Here is a 16960-nt window from a genome sequence, read left to right as displayed (position 1 = left end):
TCCATCCTCTTTGGAACCCCCCATTCAGGTAGTTGAAGGCTGCTATCAAATCCCCCCTCACTCTTCTCTTCTGCAGATTAATAAGCCCAGTTTCCTCAGCCTCTCCTCATAAGTCATGTGCCCCAGCCCCCTAATAATTTTTGTTGCCTTCCGCTGGACTCTCTCCAATGTGTCTACATCCTTTCTGTAGTGGGGGGCCCAAAACTGGACGCAGTACTCCAGATGTGGCCTCACCAGTGCTAAATAGAGGGGAATAATTACGTCCCTTGATCTGCTGGCAACGCTCCTACTAATGCAGCCCAATATGCCGTTAGCCTTCTTGGCAACAAGGGCATATTACTGACTCATATCCAGTTTCTCGTCCATAGTAATCCCCAGATCCTTTTCTGCAGAACTGCCACTTAGCCAATCGGTCCCCAGCCTATAGCAGTGCACAGGATTCTTCCGACCTAAGTGCAGGTCTCTGCACTTGTCCTCGTTGAACCTCATCAGATTTCTTTTGGCCCAATCCCCCAATTTGTCTAGGTCACTGAGGACCCTATCCCTACCCTCCAGCATATGTACCTCTCCCCTCAGCTTAGTGTCATCTGCGAACTTGTTGAGAGTGCAATCCATCTCATCATCATTAATGAAGCTGTCGAACAAAACTGGGGCACTACGCTTGATACTGGCTGCCAACTAGACATTGAGCTGTTGATCACTACCTGTTGAGCCCGATGATCTAGCCAGCTTTCTATCCATCTTATAGTCCATTCATCCAATCCATACTTTTTTAACTTGCTGGCAATAATACTGTGGGAGACCGTATCAAAAGCTTTGCTAAACAGACTTTTCACAGGTGGTCACTAATTGTGTGTTCCTTGTTTTTTGGGGTCTGACTTGAGACCCTGGGTCTGATTTGCAGAAGTGCTGAGTACACACAGCTGCAACTAAAGTTAATGGGAACTGTGCTCTGAACATATAAATTTCTATATAATGCTAAGTACTCTGAAAAATAAGATCCTGGGTGTTTCAAATTGGGCACCCAAAATTAGTGTTCACTTTTGCCCTTAATCTCTCTCTGCCTCAGTCACCCAGCTGTAAAATGGGGATAATACCACCCCCTTGTTTCACAGGGGTATTGTGAAAATAAATTCATTGATGCTTGTGAAGTGTTCAGATACTGTAGTGATGAATATCATAGTAAAGTCCATGAGAAAATTAATTCTGCCTTCAGAGCAGGGTTTGAATAGTGTGCAGTAAATTACAGATATTTGGGGGCAGATATTAAATTACAGGGAGCAAAGAAAGTATTGAATAGCTACTTATTTAAAGAGCCCCCTCCATACTGTGCACTGAATGAAATGGGTCCTGTGGAGCAGTATGTGATCATGTCACTTAAGATTGTGCCATAATGCATGTGCACAAGGAGGCAGAATTTCTGGCATATCCTAACTTGTGAGTGCTTGGCTTTGCAACCTTAATGTAGTTTTTATGTGTGTTTATTATGAATACTGTATTTAAGTGACCACTGATTTTGGGTGCCTCAATTTGAGCCTTTCAGAAGTGCTGAGCACACACAGGTCCAGCTGAAGTCAGTAGGAGCTGGGGGGGGATTCAGCACCTCTGAAAATCGGGCTGAGAGATGTCAAAAATCCAAGGGTCTCTGTCAGTACCAGGGCTATAAACACACAAAACCCACTCTCTAATCTCCTATGAAATCTCCCTCTGTGCTGACCCCACTGGATGGGTTAATTTTTCAATGTGGAAAGGGCCAAAAATCTGTCATTTCAGGGAAAATCAGTAGAGGTGGAGGGTCTGTGTCAGCTGCCCTGACCTGGGAAAGCCTCAGGGCAGGGCCCTAACTCCTCTTTCTCTCTCTCTCCTCCGATAGGCTGGAATAAGCGGATTGAGTACACGCCAGGTGCAGGTAGTCTGGCACTGTTTCCCAGCATCCACCTGGAGACATGTGATGAGCCGCTGTGGAACATCCAAGCTACAGTGGAGCTGCAGACAAACCACGTGGCCAAGGGGTGTGACCGTGACAACTACTCGGAGAAGTCGCTGCGCAAACTCTGTGGTGTGCATTCCTCCTTCCCCAAGCGGAGCCAGGGAGTGGTGGGCGGGGGGGGAGGATTACCCTCCCTCACCCCACTGCATGGGGAGCCACAGTGACATCCCCCACACCAAGGGGAGCCAAAGGGATGCAGCCTTTCCAACTCCTGCACCAAGTAGAGCCCGGGAAATACCTGGCCCACCCCCAGCACTGAGAGGGGTCATGGGACACTACCTGCACACCGAGGGGAGGGGACCCCTTACACCTTCCTGCAGCCCCTGCCTTGCAGGGAGTCATGGACCCATCCCTCAGCACTGAGGGGAGCCACTGGAATAATTCCTGCATTCTTTCCACCAAAGGAGCCATAGGCAGCTCTCCCTGTCCTTCTCCTGATATCTCCCACTGTCCTGAGGGGAACTGCCAGGAACCTCTCTGCATCCTCAGAGACCCACTGCACCTTCCCATCCCCATGTCATACTCCACCCAGCCCCTTCTGCTCCCCATCCCTGTGAGTCGGTCTCTGTCTTGACGTCTGTCTCTATCTCCGTCCTTCCTTCGGTAGGTGCTGCCTCAGGTGAGGTTGACCTGCTGCCTGTGCCCAGCCCCCTTGCCAACTGGACGGCACGGCTCTCAGTGCATTACAGCCAGGACAGTAGCCTCATCTACTGGTTCAATGGCAGCCAGGTGGCCCAGGTGCCTGTGGGCAGTGGGATGGGTGCTCACGAGGGGCTCAGTGACCACTTCACCCTGTCGCTGTGGATGAAACATGCTGTGGTGCCTGGAAAGGGCAAGAAGGAGGAGGAGACCGTGATCTGCAGTACGGTGCAGAGTGGTGAGACACCCTGGAGACAGACCCTCTTTCTGTGAGACTGATACTCCCCACCATGAACCCATCAGAATAGACTCTGCTTCCAAATAGGAATCTCTTCCTAGCTCCAGACTAGAATGGACCATTCCATCATGGTGGGATTCTCTCCCTGCCCCCTTCCCCAGCCAGGCGGGGCTCCATTGTAAGTTCTGAGAGCAGCCATCCCCAGGAGAGATACCCTGACCATATTGCAAGGGAGAGGGGGGTGGAATGGTTTCTTCTGCACTACTCTGAGTGCAAGGCTCATGTCCTGTGTGATGAGTGGGTGGGATCTCAGCCCAGTTGCTCAGGCTAACCCAGCTCTCTAAGGGTCCCAGGATAGTGCTTTGTGGAACTTTCTTTGATCTTTCATCTCCCTCTATGCCCCCTCTCCCTCTCTGCAGAGGATGGCTACTCTCACTACTCCCTGGCTGTGCATGGCTGCCGAATTGCTTTCCTATATTGGCCTTTGCTGGAGAGTGCGAGACCTGTCAAATTTCTGTGGAAGCTGGAGCAGGTGAGGAAGGATCTGGCTTTCTCTGTCTCTCTCTTTCTCCCTTCCTCCGCTTGCTGATCTCTCCTTCTGCCTGTTACAGGTCTGTGATGATGAATGGCACCATTATGCTCTCAACCTGGAGTTCCCCACCGTCACGCTCTATGTGGATGGTGTGTCCTACGACCCCGCGCTCATCCATGACAATGGCCTCATCCATCCCCCAAGGCGGGAACTTTCCCTCATGATCGGAGCCTGCTGGGTTGGTGAGTGCCCCCCCCCCCAACACTGCCCTGATGAAGGGGTGGACTGGAGAGGAGGCAGAAGGGTCCAGAAGATGTTCTACCTAATGCCAAGCAGTGGCCAATGGAATGAGAGCACTATGGCCAGCTCAAGAGGCATTCTCAGCACCAAAACCAGTGTGGTGCCCCCCAATGGACCAACCCAACAGTGTCTTGGTGCAACTCAGTGGGCAATGGCAGTACAGGTAGCATCCCTGTGCATAGGCGCCGACTCCGTGGGTGCTCCAGGGCTGGAGCACCCATGGGGAAAAATTGGTGGGTGCTCTGCACCCACTGGCAACTCCCCGCCCCGCCCCAGCTCACCTCCGCCTCCTCCCCTGAGCACGCCAGGGCAAGTGCTGGGAGGGAGGAGGGGGAACGCAGCACGCTCGGGGAAGAGGTGGGGCTGGGGCGGGGATTTGGGGAACGGGTCCAATAGGGGCAGGGAGGGGGCAGAGTTGGGGCAGGGACTTTGGGGAAGGGTTGGAATGGGGGCGGGGTGGGGCAGGGGCAGGGTGCAGTTGGAGTGGGGGATGGGGGGCGCAAGCACCCACCGGCACTGGGGAAAGTTGGTGCCTATGTCCCTATGGATAACTGCACCTGCAAATGGATCCCCTCTAGGGTCAGAGAGGAGTTCAGTCTCTGTAGTCATTCAGTTCTTGGCCTCTGCTAAGGCTTCCAACAAGGAGCCCACTCAGTGCCAAGAGTGATGCTGGTTTCACTGATGAGGGTTCCTATATCATTAGGAATTGAACTGAGATACCGCAGCTCATTCCAAATGGGAGGCAGGGTGGGAGGGCTATGAATGGTGTCAGATAGGAAAAGACTCTAGGCCACTACAGACTTGGGGCCAGATTGGAGCCAAACGCCCTGGAGATGAAAGGCTCCTTTCCCCAGTTCCCTGTTTCCCTGCAAGGTATATTCTAGTCCCTCTGCTCAGAACCCTCAGGACTACAAACAATTAAATGTAGCTGCTGTCTATCTTCTCCACAGCAGAAGCTCCCAGTAGGACTGAGCCCCTCTTCCAGTCATGCCTCCTCTTGGTCAGAGATCCTGTTATAGCACAGCACCCTCTTGCCATGTGTAAGCCACAAAAATTGTTCAGCTGTCCTGTGAGTTCCCCCTGGAATTATCTAGCTTTCAAACGGAAAAGCTAAGTGGCCGGTGAGAACTGGCTAAGATCAATAAGAAACATCAATTTATTAAGTTCATAAAGTCAATATTGTTGGGAGGCAGAAAAAATTCCATACATTCACCTCCACATCTGTCAGCCATCCGACTGTCCCCTCCCTGCTCTGCAATGTGAGGCCTTTGCGATTGAAGGGCCTAGTGCTGAGCAGAGTGCGCCAGCCAGGTGTCTCCCTCCTCCCTGGCTGACACAGCTTTCTCGTCTTTTCCTGACCTTGTAACTCACCTGCTCCCAAAGGCTGATGCTTAGTTAATGATCTGAATGTTTTCCTCTTGCAGAGGAAAAAAACAAAGAGAAAATCAGAGGGAACGAGAACTCCACAGATCCTACGCAAGGTATGGACTGGGAGTGAGGAGGATTGCCCCCTTCTCCACCACGCATGACTTTCATCCGCTTCTCGCATGGCGTTTGTTCCATACAGCTCCCTCCCCCACCCCATCTTTTCTGGGAGGAAAACTCTTATTTGGCAGCATATTGATCTCTGTGGAGCGTGAGAGGACTGGTGCAGGGATCAGTGGAGCCTATTTTGGGGAGACTCAATATGTTTATCCTGTGGGAGACAGGTAAAATAATCCCCACTCCTGATCATTGAAGCTGGTCACTGAGGACAGTGGGGGAAATGAAGAGCAGGGGACACAGAAAATGCAACCTCACCCTAAATTATCTAGTGGGAATTTGACCTTCTTTATGCCCTCATGGGAAGCACAGTGAGCAAAACAAGACTGGGTGGGGGAAACCATCTCTGTCAAGGGCTGTGTCTTGGCAGACACTTCTCTCACTCTCTCCACCCTTATCTGCCTTAGCCTCTTTCCTTCTATCTGGGTTTCCCAGACTTTTTCTCCCCCTTCCCTTAACCCCTCCTTCTTGTTGTCTTTGTCTTTCCCCATGCCACGCTCACCTTTGTCTCTCTCTACCTCCCCCATTCCTGTCTCCCTCACACTCTCACTTTCCTTCTCTTCATCTCTGTTGCCTCTCTCTCTCTTGCTTCCCCCCACCCCCCACACTGTCTCTGTCTCTCACATCCTCCTCCTCCTCCTGTGTTCCCCTTAGGAGACCCTCTGCTGATTCACCACTACTTCCATGGTTACCTGGCTGGCTTCACCATGCGCCCCGGCAGCCTGGAGAGCCGGGAGGTGATTGAGTGCCTCTACGCCTGCCGTGAGGGGCTTGACTACAGTGACTTTGACAGCCTTGGCAAAGGGATGAAGGTATGCCCCCTCCCCAGCTTGCATAAACCTCCACCACTCTCCCCTTCATCCCTGTCTCCTGCCACACCCCAGGAATCTCCCTGTACTCCTCTTCTGCATCTCTTAGTCTAAAATCAAAGCATCCACCCGGGATTCTTCAGTCCATTCTTTCCTTTCCCCCCACAGGTTCATGTTAATCCCTCACAGTCCCTGCTCACACTGGAGGGTGATGATGTGGAAACCTTCAACCACGCAATCCAGCATGTGGTTTACATGAACTCGCTGCGCTTTGCCACGCCTGGAGTCCGGCCGCTCAAGCTCACCACCACTGTCAAGTGAGTGCAGGAACTCCAGGTGGAACCTCTCCCCCAGGCAAATTGGAGGGAATCTGTTGGAGTGATATCCTACAATGTATCCCTTTGTAGCTCATGACAAGTAGCACCTCACGCTAAGCTCACCAATCAGACAGGACTCTATTGTTAAAATTCACTGCCCTTTGTTGCCTTTTAATTTGGGGTTGATAATCTCAAAATGTACAAGAATAAACCTAAAAAAAAGTAGCAATGTTTGTGAACACTTGTCCCAGTATATTTTGGGAGTATAAATATAGTATGGATATAGAGCCATCACCAATGGCACTTGTGCGCTGGCATCTGGTCGGACACCCACCTCATGTTGGGTTGGAGCTTGTGGTGATGACGACATCACAGTGCCATCTCTAAATACAATGATGCAATTCCCAGAATACCACTCTGCAGAGCACAGGAGGTTGTGGGGAAGCACTTAGAAGCTGGCAGTCACAAGATGATCCACCCCTCGCCAACAGTACTGGAAAGGCGAGTTACCCCCTCCAGGATGAGGCTGGCAGAAGTCTGTGTGTAGGTACTAACACTCTGTCCCCTTCCTCTGTCAGATGCTTCAGTGAAGAATCATGCGTCTCCATCCCTGATGTGGAAGGCTACGTGGTGGTGCTGCAACCTGATGCCCCCCAGATCCTGCTGAGTGGTAATGCTCACTTTGCTCGTCCTGCATCAGACTTTGAGAACCCTGATGGGGTCCCCCTGTTCCCTGACCTCCAGGTCACCTGCTCCATCTCTCACCAGGTGAAGGCCAAGAAGGATGAGAGCTGGCATGGCACGGGTGAGTGGGGCACATGGAAAAGGGGCTTACTCACAAACAGGAAATGAGAACACAAAATAGGAAGTGTTGTTACGTAGAAATTGGAAACGATGTCACTAGAACAGAAAATGATGTCTCTTAGTTTCAGGAAGTGGTGTCACTACCAACACAAACAGAAAAGAATTTTGCTTAGAAATGGGAAACAGTGTCATTGGAAAGACTTAAAATGGGAAGTGACATGCTTAGAAATAGGATGTGGTGTCACTCGAAACAGTTCTCTGTATTCCCATAACCCTGTCTCTTTCTTTTCTTTCCCTGTGTTCCCCTCTACCCCACCCAGTTTCCTGCTTACATGCTCACTCTGTGCTCCTCTCCCAGTCTCCTGTCCCCATCTGCTCCCACACTTTACATCCCTTTCCCTTTCCAGAATCTATCACCTTACATTTTAACTCTGCCACCCCCTATTTCCCTGAGCTCTCCTCAGTCTTCTCCTTCTCTTTAGTCTCCCTCCTGCTCCTCACATGCCCCTGTCACCCTTAATCTCCTCTAACACCACACATTCCCCTGAATTCCCCCCATCTCCTTCACCACACAATGTTATCTTGCTTCTCCGCCTCCTCCTGCATCCCCTTCAGGTTCCCTTCCTGCACCCCCCAGTCTCCTGCCACTCTCCTTCAGCCTCCCTCCTGCTGCCCACATTTCCTACATTGCTCTTAGCTTCCTGTCCAACCTCCCTAGAGCTACAGCCATCTTCCCTGAGGACAGCCTGGCTTCAGTTCCATGTAAAAGAATGGGGATTAGGGGCCACTTTACTAGGACAGCCTCACTTCCCCATGCAATTATGGCTGACTTGACTGAGGATAGGTTGGCTTTAGCCCCATTGAAAGTAATGAGAGATGGTGGCCATTTTGAATAAGGGAATATTTAAAAGAGTTATGCCAGCATTTGTAAGATCATTATGTGGAATCTTTTTTTTTTTTTTAAAGTCTCATGTGTCTGAGCTGGTAACACTGCAGTATCAACAGAACCATTCCAGGCAAGATGTGCTGTCACTAAAAATCCCCAAAGTGGCTCATTGTTAGAACATGAAGTGATTGTTTTAACAAGCAGAAGCAATGTCATTAGAAGCAGGAAGTGGCAACCCCACCAGCAAATAACATGACAGACACGAAGATATCACTCACATTGGCATGATGGCATAGTGCAGCACAGATGTGTTGTGGACAAGGTCTCTTATTAACTGGGTATCATAAACTCTGTCCATTTTGAGCACTGGTTTTGCTTTTTTTGATCTCTTGACACGTCTCTACGCCTCTTAGTGACAGACACACGAATGTCAGATGAGATTGTCCACAACCTGGATGGCTGCGAGATCTCCCTGGTGGGAGATGACCTGGACCCAGAGAGGGAATACCTGATCCTGGATGGAGCATTCCTGCAGCAGCGGGGCCTGGAGCTCATCAACACCTCTGCCTACTTCACCATCACAGGTAGATTCTCCCCCGGACAGGACTTCCTGGTTCCTGTCTCTTCCACTTTCTGCCAGTCACAGCCAGGAGAATTGCTTACCAGACGTTAGAGATGGAGAAGCCTCATCACACTGATTGAGACCAGGGGAGGATTGGTCCTGTCCATCCATTCCCTGGACTCTTGGTTCTTAGCATCCTGAGTGATGGGGTCTAGCTCTGGAAAGGGAGGCATTACCCCAGGCTCACAGTGCTGGAGTATGGGATCTGAGTTCCTTTCCTTTGATTCAGTTGCATTCTGTTTCCCTCCCGCTGTGGTCTGCACTTCTCCATTCCAGAAATGTTTTCCATGCTGCCTCTGGGTGGCAGTGGATCCCACTGGTTGTGTGCAGGTGCAATTCCTAAGGCGGGGTTGGAACCCGACACATGTGGCTGGCTGCTGGACCCTTCCTTCCCTTCCCTGGGCATTAATGACAGCCACTAGGGATTTCCTGGGCCCTTTGAGGTTGCAGACACCTCAAGGGAGCCACACCTAGCTCTGCTCCCTTTTAGGTATGAGCCTGGTTTGTCCTTCCCGCACAGCTTTTCTTTAGACTCAACAGTGTTATGTAGGTGGACCGTGATCATTTCGAAATGGGAGCTCCCTTACCCCACACCTAAATGTCTCTCTCTCTCTCTCCCCCTGGCCCCAGGCGTGGAGAGCATTGCAGTATATGAGGAGATCCTCCGCCAGGTCTCATACCGCATCCGCCATGGCGCTGCCCTCTATGAGAGGAAATTCCGCCTTTCCTGCACCGAGATGAATGGACGCTACTCCAGCAACGAGTTTACTGTTGAGGTACAAGGCCACCAATGACTGTGTATGTGTGAAGGCCAGGTCTCATTAAATCCAGAGACTGACTCTCTTCCTCTTCCACAGGTGAACGTCCTCCACAATATGAACCGGGCTGCTCATCCTAACCACATCCTCAGCTCCCAGCAATTCATGCACCAAGGTCACCACCTACCACCAGAACTATCTGGGCACAGCCTGGCCAATGTCCATCGCAACTCCAGTATGCAATCCTGATGATTTGGTGACAGCGTACATGCAGAATTACCCCCGGGGGCATATTTGTGTAGAAACCTATGCCCTGTTGGCATTTCAGGACTGACCCCAGTAGTAGGCAGCACTATGCTGCAAGGAGTGGTGTGATTGACTGAAAAGCAGGGGGTGCTCTCCCCCAGAGTCAAGGTTGGCTCTGGTGTGGTGCTAGGGAAGAGGTGTGATTCAGATGAAATGTAAATCTGAAGCAACAGCTCCTCATGGTCACTGCAGATCTCCTCTCACAATAACCTGACTCAGGGAAATAAACCCTGGGCTCCTGGCAAAACCCAGTACTGGGTGATTTCTGTCTCCCTATATTCCTCCCTTCTTAGTTTTAATCACCTAAAAGATTCTTCTTGGCTTTCTGTCATTCATCAACTACCAGAACTCCGCCCAGAGGTGGCTGCATTTTAATGCTTGGTGCAGTGGTTCCCTCTGTCAGTATGAGGTTGGTTGATGTACGTAATAGTGCTTTGAGATCCTCCTCCAGAAAGGGGGAGTCATGGGCTGGCCCTGCTTCATTTTACATTTCTCATAGAAACTCTGCACAGGACTGATTAATGCAATTCCAGAGATGCCTCAGCAGCAGGAGATAAATTTAAAGAGCAGAGTCCAGGCTGAAGCTGATCTAAGAGGAGAACTGGGATTAGAAAGCAGTGAACAAGGCAGAAAGATACAGGGAAGCAGCTCCAGACAGAGAGAGGGCTGCTGCAAAGGAAGTGGTAGCTCTTGCTGCCAGAGGTGATGGAGCAGAGCAGTGGCCAGATTCATTGGTTTGCTTATAAAGAGCTTATAAAGCAGTGCTTGGCATGCGGGGCTGCAGCACCCACGAAGCTGGGCCTGCGGCCAGGTGAGGAACAGAGGCAGATTCCTGCAGCTGGGGCTGCCATAGAGCAATACCCAAGTATCCCTGGCCCCTCACAGGTTAAAGGCAAGACTTTCCGGGTCAGATGTTTGTAACTTCCTTATCCCTCCCCCTCCAGTGGTCCCCAGCGCAGCCACCACCATCATCGTGGTGTGTGTGGGCTTCTTGGCACTCATGGTCATCCTGGGCATCCTGCGCATCCACTCCCTGCACCACCGGGGGGCTGGGCACAAGGCCCCAGGGACTGCCGGGGGAGGCCATGCAGGAGCCAGCAGCAAGGAGAGCGACATGTTCTGGGATGACTCAGCCCTCACCATTATCGTCAACCCCATGGAGGTGAGATGGGAGGAGGAAGGTGGGGTTGGTTTCTAGGTGGCAATTGATGCTCTAAGCCAGGGGTGGGCAAACTTTTTGGCCCAAGGGCCACATCTGGATATGGAAATTGTATGGTGGGCCGTGAATGCAGACAAAATTGGGGGTTGGGGTGCAGGAGGGGGTGAGGGCTCTGGCTGGGGATGTAGGCTCTGGGGTGGAGCTGAGGGGTTGGGGGTGCAGGAGGGTGGGACCGAGGGGTTCTGATTGCAGGAAAGGTATCAGGGCTGAGGCAGGGGGTTGGGGCATGGGAGGGGTCAGGGGTGCAGGCTCCAGGCGACACTTACCTCAAGAAGCTCCCAGAACCAGCAGCATGTCCCCTCCTCCAGCTCCTACACGGAGGTGCGGCCAGGCAGCTCTGCCCCATCTGCAGGTGCTGCCCCTGCAGCTCCCATTGGCTGCAGTTCCCAGAGGCACTTGGGGTGGGGGCAGCATGTGGAGCCCCTGGTTGCTCTTACATGTAGGAGGCAGAGGACATGCCCCTGCTTCCAGGAGCTGTGTGGAGCAGGGCAAGCCCCAGACCCTGATCCCTGGCAGGAGCGCGAGGACCAGATTAAAATGTCTGGAGGGCCGGATGCAGCCCCTGGGCCGTAGTTTGCCCACCCCCGCTCTAAGCCCTCCTCTTACCCCATAGACAGCTGCAGCGGCACAGGAGCCAGCAAACAGAGCTGTAAACAGGGGAGTTTCAGTGGGAGTTCTGTTGGAGGAGGTTTTTGTATTTTGTGTATTGTATTTTGTAGTTTTATATGTGTGGAGGCGGGTAGGGCAGTGTGCTGGGAGAGAAGCTGAGCCCTGATTTGGGGGCGGGGCTTCTCTGCTTAGGGGTCCTATAAAGGTAGCCAGCCAGTCAGGCAACGGCACAGACAGCCACAGCGGCACAGGAGCCAGCAAACAGAGCTGTAAACAGGGGAGTTTCAGTGGGAGTTTGTGGGGGAGACTAAGAGAGGCAGGCAGAGGAATAGACAGGCTAGTGAAGGGAGGGGGTGGTGTTGTGTTTTGGTGCCTGTTGTGTTTTTTTTTTTCTTTCCTGTGGGTGGTGGTGGTTTTGTTTCGTGTTTCCTGGACTAACAGGTTTTAGATGGCAAGGCTATGACCGATACAGAGGCAGCAGTGGAAGACACAATGAGGATGACTGGATGTGGAAGCTGCGGCATGTACATGATCCTGGAGGTGGTATCTGAAAAGAGTTTCGTCTGCATGAAGTGCCACTTGATAGAGCTGATGGAAGAAAAGATCCGAGGATTGGAGATGCAGGTAGAAACTCTGGTCGAGTTTAGAAGGGGATTCGAGCAGATGATGGAGCAAAGACATGAGGAGGCTGAAGGAAAAAGCTCAGACTTGCAGATGGAAACAGGACCAAAGAATTCTGAGGGGAGACTGCTGGGTGAGGAAAGTGGACAATGAAAGCATGTGATTAAGAGAACCAGGCAGAGGAAGAGACGGGCTAGTGAAGGAGAAATAGAGCTCAGAAACAGGTTTGCGGAGTTGGAAAATGAAGAAGGGGCACAGCAGGTGGTCGCTGAAGGTGAGAGGGCAAGGAAGAAGAGAAGAGCAGCTAGTCCTATAGGAAGAGGGGAAGAGTCAATGGAGATAACAACACCAAATATGAGCCCCAGGAGGATACGGGATGGATTGCGGAGGATTGCAAGGGACAATAGAAATCGAGAGGACTTGCAGCCAGAGGGAGCAGGGGATAGACCGGAGAATCGCATCGTTACCAGGAAAAGGCAGGTCTACGTGATTGGGGACTCCTTACTGAGAAGAATAGACAGGCCTGTAACTAGCGCTGATCCCGAGAACAGAAGGCTGTGCTGTCTGCCGGGTGCTAAGATACGGGATGTGGACCTGAGGCTGAAAAGGATCCTAACAGGAGCAGGAAAGAATCTGCTGATTGTCCTTCATGTGGGAACAAATGATATGGCTAGATTCTCGCTGGAACGTATCAAGGGAGCTGGGGAAAACGCTTAAGGAAATCAAGACTCAGGTGATCTTCAGTGGGATTCTGCCTGTTCCTAGAGAAGGGCAACAAAGGTGTGACAAGATTATGGCGATCAACAGATAGCTCAGGCAGTGGTGCTATAAGGAGGGCTTTGGGATGTATGGCCACTGGGAAGCATTCATGGACAGAGGACTGTTCTCTTGGGATGGACTTCACCTGAGTAAGGAGGGAAATAGACTTCTAGGATGGAGGCTGGCACAACTGATTAAGAGAGCTTTAAACTAGGAATTTGGGGGAGATGTCCAGGTAATCTCCACGCCGGAATTTAACATTGAGAAGGAAGAAAACAAAGTAAGAAAGGATACAGCCGTGGGTATGAGAATGGACGTAAGGAGGAAGGGTTGTGTAGATACCAGTCTAATAGGTGATACTGGCGGTAGAATGTCTGTGCCTAATCAAGTAAAGAATGTCAGTGAAGCCAAAACGGCAACAATTAAGATGTTTGTACACTAATGCGAGGAGCCTAGGTAACAAAATGGAGGAACTAGAGCTACTGGTGCAGGAAGTGAAACCAGATATTATAGGGATAACAGAAACATGGTGGAATAGTAGTCATGACTGGAGTATGGGTATTGAAGGCTATGTGCTGTTTAGGAAAGACAGAAATAAAGGCAAAGGTGGTGGAGTAGCATTGTATATCAATGACGAGGTAGACTGTAAAGAAATAAGTGATGGAATGGATAAGACGGAGTCTGTCTGGGCAAAAATCACATTGGGAAAGAAAGCTACTAGAGCCTCCCCTGAGATACTTCTTGGGGTGTGCTACTGACCACCGGGATCCGATTTGGATATGGATGGAGACCTCTTTAATGTTTTTAATGAAGTAAACACTAATGGGAATTGTGTGATCATGGGAGACTTTAACTTCCCAGATATAGACTGGAGGACAAGTGCTAGTAATAATAATAGGGCTCAGATTTTCCTGGATGCGATAGCTGATGGATTCCTTCACCAAGTAGTTGAAGAACCAACAAGAGGGGATGCCATTTTAGATTTGGTTTTGGTGAGTAGTGAGGACCTCATAGAAGAAATGGTTGTAGGGGACAACCTTGGTTCGAGTGAGCATGAGCTAATTCAGTTCAAACTAGATGGAAGGATAAACAAAAATAGATCTGGGACTAGGGTTTTTGATTTTAAAAGGGCTAACTTTAAAGAATTAAGGAAATTAGTTAGGGAAGTGGATTGGACTGAAGAACTTGTGGATCTAAAGGCAGAGGAGGCCTGGAATTACTTCAAGTCAAAGTTGCAGAAACTATCAGAAGCCTGCATCCCAAGAAAGGGGAAAAAATTCATAGGCAGGAGTTGTAGACCAAGCTGGATGAGCAAGCATCTCAGAGAGGTGATTAGGAAAAAGCAGAAAGCCTACAAGGAGTGGAAGATGGGAGGGATTAGCAAGGAAAGCTACCTTATTGAGGTTAGAACATGTAGGGATAAAGTGAGAAAGGCCAAAAGCCATGTAGAGTTGGACCTTGCAAAGGGAATTAAAACCAATAGTAAAAGGTTCTATAGCCATATAAATAAGAAGAAAACAAAGAAAGAAGTGGGACCGCTAAACACTGAGGATGGAGTGGAGGTTAAGGATAATCTAGGCATGGCCCAATATCTAAACAAATACTTTGCCTCAGTCTTTAATGGGGCTAATGAGGAGCTTAGAGATAATGGTAGGATGACAAATGAGGATATGGAGGTGGATATTACCGCATCTGAGGTAGAAGCCAAACTCGAACAGCTTAATGGGACTAAATTGGGGGGGCCCAGATAATCTTCATCCAAGAATATTAAAGGAACTGTCACATGAAATTGCAAGCCAGTTAGCAAGAATTTTTAATGAATCAGTAAACTCAGGGGTTGTATCGTACGACTGGAGAATTGCTAACATAGTTCCTATTTTTAAGAAAGGGAAAAAAAGTGATCCAAGTAACTATAGGCCTGTTAGTTTGACATCTGTAGTATGCAAGGTCTTGGAAAAAAATTTGACGGAGAAAGTAGTTAAGGACATTGAGGTCAATGGTAATTGGGACAAAATACAACATGGTTTTACAAAAGGTAGATTGTGCCAAACCAACCTGATCTCCTTCTTTGAGAAGGTAACAGATTTTTTAAGACAAAGGAAATGCAGTGGATCTAATTTACCTCGATTTCAGTAAGGCATTTGATACGGTTCCACATGGGGAATTATTAGCTAAATTGGAAAAGATGGGGATCAATATGAAAACTGAAAGGTGGATAAGGAACTGGTTAAAGGGGAGACTACAACGGGTCATACTGAAAGGTGAACTGTCAGGCTGGAAGGAGGTTACTAGTGGAGTTCCTCAGGGATCAGTTTTGGGACCAATCTTATTTAATCTTTTTATTACTGATCTTGGCACAAAAAGTGGGAATGTGCTAATAAAGTTTGCGGATGAGACAAAGCTGGGAGGTATTGCTAATACAGAGAAGGACCGGGATATCATACAGGAAGATCTGGATGACCTTGTAAACTGGAGTAATAGGATGAAATTTAATAGTGAAAAGTGCAAGGTCATGCATTTAGGGATTAATAACAAGAATTTTGGTTATAAATTGGGGACACATCAGTTGGAAGTAACAGAGGAGGAGAAGGACCTCGGAGTATTGGTTGATCACAGGATGACTATGAGCCGTCAATGTGATATGGCCGTTAAAAAAGCTAATGCGGTCTTGGTATGCATCAGGCGAGGTATTTCCAGTAAAGATAAAGAGATGTTAGTATCGTTATACAAGGCACTGGTGAGACCTCATCTGGAATACTGTGTGCAGTTCTGGTCTCCCATGTTTAAGAAGGATGAATTCAAACTGGAACAGGTACAGAGAAGGGCTACTAGGATGATCCGAGGAATGGAAAACCTGTCTTATGAAAGGAGACTCAAAAAGCTTGGCTTGTTTAGCCTAACCAAAAGAAGGCTGAGGGGAGATATGATTGCTCTTTATAAATATATCAGAGGGATAAATATCAGGGAGGGAGAGGAATTATTTAAGCTTAGTACCAATGTGGACACAAGAACAAATGGATATAAACTGGACATTAGGAAGTTTAGACTTGAAATTAGACGAAGGTTTCTAACCATTACAGGCGTGAAGTTCTGGAACAGCCTTCCAAGGGGAGTAGTGGAGGCAAAAGACATATCTGGCTTCAAGACTAAGCTTGATAAGTTTATGGAGGGGATGGTATGATGGGATATCAATTAATTGCCAAAATTAGGCTCTTTGATTATTAGCAGGTAAATATGCCCAATGGTCTGTAATGGGATGTTAGATGGGGTGGGATCTGAGTTACTACAGAGAATTCTTTCCTGGGTGCTGGCTGGTGAGTCTTGCCCACTTGCTCAGGGTTTAACTGATCGCCATATTTGGGGTCGGGAAGGAATTTTCCTCCAGGGCAGATTGGTGGAGGCCCTGGAGGTTTTTCGCCTTCCTCTGCAGCATGGGGCACGAGTCACTTGCTGGAGGATTCTCTGCACCTTGAGGTCTTTAAACCACGATTTGAGGACTTCAATAACTCAGGCATAGGTTAGGGGTTTGTTATAGGAGTGGGTGGGTGAGATTCTGTGGCGTGTGTTGTGCAGGAGGTCAGACTAGATGATCATAATGGTCCCTTCTGACCTTAAAAATCTATGAATCTGTCTTCTCCCCAGTCATACCAAAGCTGCCAGGAGAGGGCAGCAGAGAGTGGGGAGACCAGAGCTGTAGAGGAAGTGGAGGAGGAGGAGGAGAATGATGACAGCAGTGACTCAGACACACCGGACACCCCAGGCAGTGATGATGGAGATGACCAGCGCATCGTGGGCAAAAGAGATGGCCCCTGCTGCTACTAGGAGCCCTGTGCTGTGGGAGGAGGGAAGCGAGGATGCTAACCGGATAGATTCCCCAGCGTGAGGGGTTCACTGCCCTCTTCCCCTTTTTCTCTCTCCCCTTGTGTATACAAATACACACTTTTCCCACCCACCCCCTAATTTCTCTTGCCTGTTTCCTCTCTCTCTGCTATTTTCATTAGGGGAGTAG

General features: G+C 49.6%; 1 protein-coding gene across 2 annotated transcripts in view; it reads left to right on the top strand.

Moving 5' to 3' along the window:
- The window catches only part of CLSTN3 (calsyntenin 3), a 27949-nt gene extending 11098 nt beyond the window's left edge, over positions 1 to 16851 (top strand). The window contains exons 6-19 of one of the 2 annotated variants that reach the window (XM_065404951.1): positions 1874 to 2059; positions 2598 to 2867; positions 3287 to 3399; positions 3479 to 3641; positions 5124 to 5180; positions 5896 to 6053; positions 6219 to 6367; positions 6946 to 7172; positions 8471 to 8641; positions 9310 to 9455; positions 9537 to 9672; positions 10688 to 10905; positions 12145 to 12325; positions 16594 to 16774. In XM_065404951.1, coding sequence (XP_065261023.1) covers positions 1874 to 2059; positions 2598 to 2867; positions 3287 to 3399; positions 3479 to 3641; positions 5124 to 5180; positions 5896 to 6053; positions 6219 to 6367; positions 6946 to 7172; positions 8471 to 8641; positions 9310 to 9455; positions 9537 to 9672; positions 10688 to 10905; positions 12145 to 12325; positions 16594 to 16676 — 2258 coding nt within the window. In that variant the 3' untranslated portion in view covers positions 16677 to 16774. Of the gene's footprint in view, positions 1 to 1873; positions 2060 to 2597; positions 2868 to 3286; positions 3400 to 3478; positions 3642 to 5123; positions 5181 to 5895; positions 6054 to 6218; positions 6368 to 6945; positions 7173 to 8470; positions 8642 to 9309; positions 9456 to 9536; positions 9673 to 10687; positions 10906 to 12144; positions 12326 to 16593 lie in introns of both variants that reach the window. The other variant, XM_065404959.1, reaches the window with a different exon arrangement.
- The last annotated feature ends 109 nt before the right edge of the window (positions 16852 to 16960 follow it).

Source organism: Emys orbicularis, chromosome 1 (assembly GCF_028017835.1).
Source record: "Emys orbicularis isolate rEmyOrb1 chromosome 1, rEmyOrb1.hap1, whole genome shotgun sequence".
NCBI lineage: Eukaryota > Metazoa > Chordata > Testudines > Emydidae > Emys > Emys orbicularis.
The sequence above is the reverse complement of the archived record's forward strand: the minus strand, read 5'-3'. Positions and strand labels throughout refer to the sequence as shown.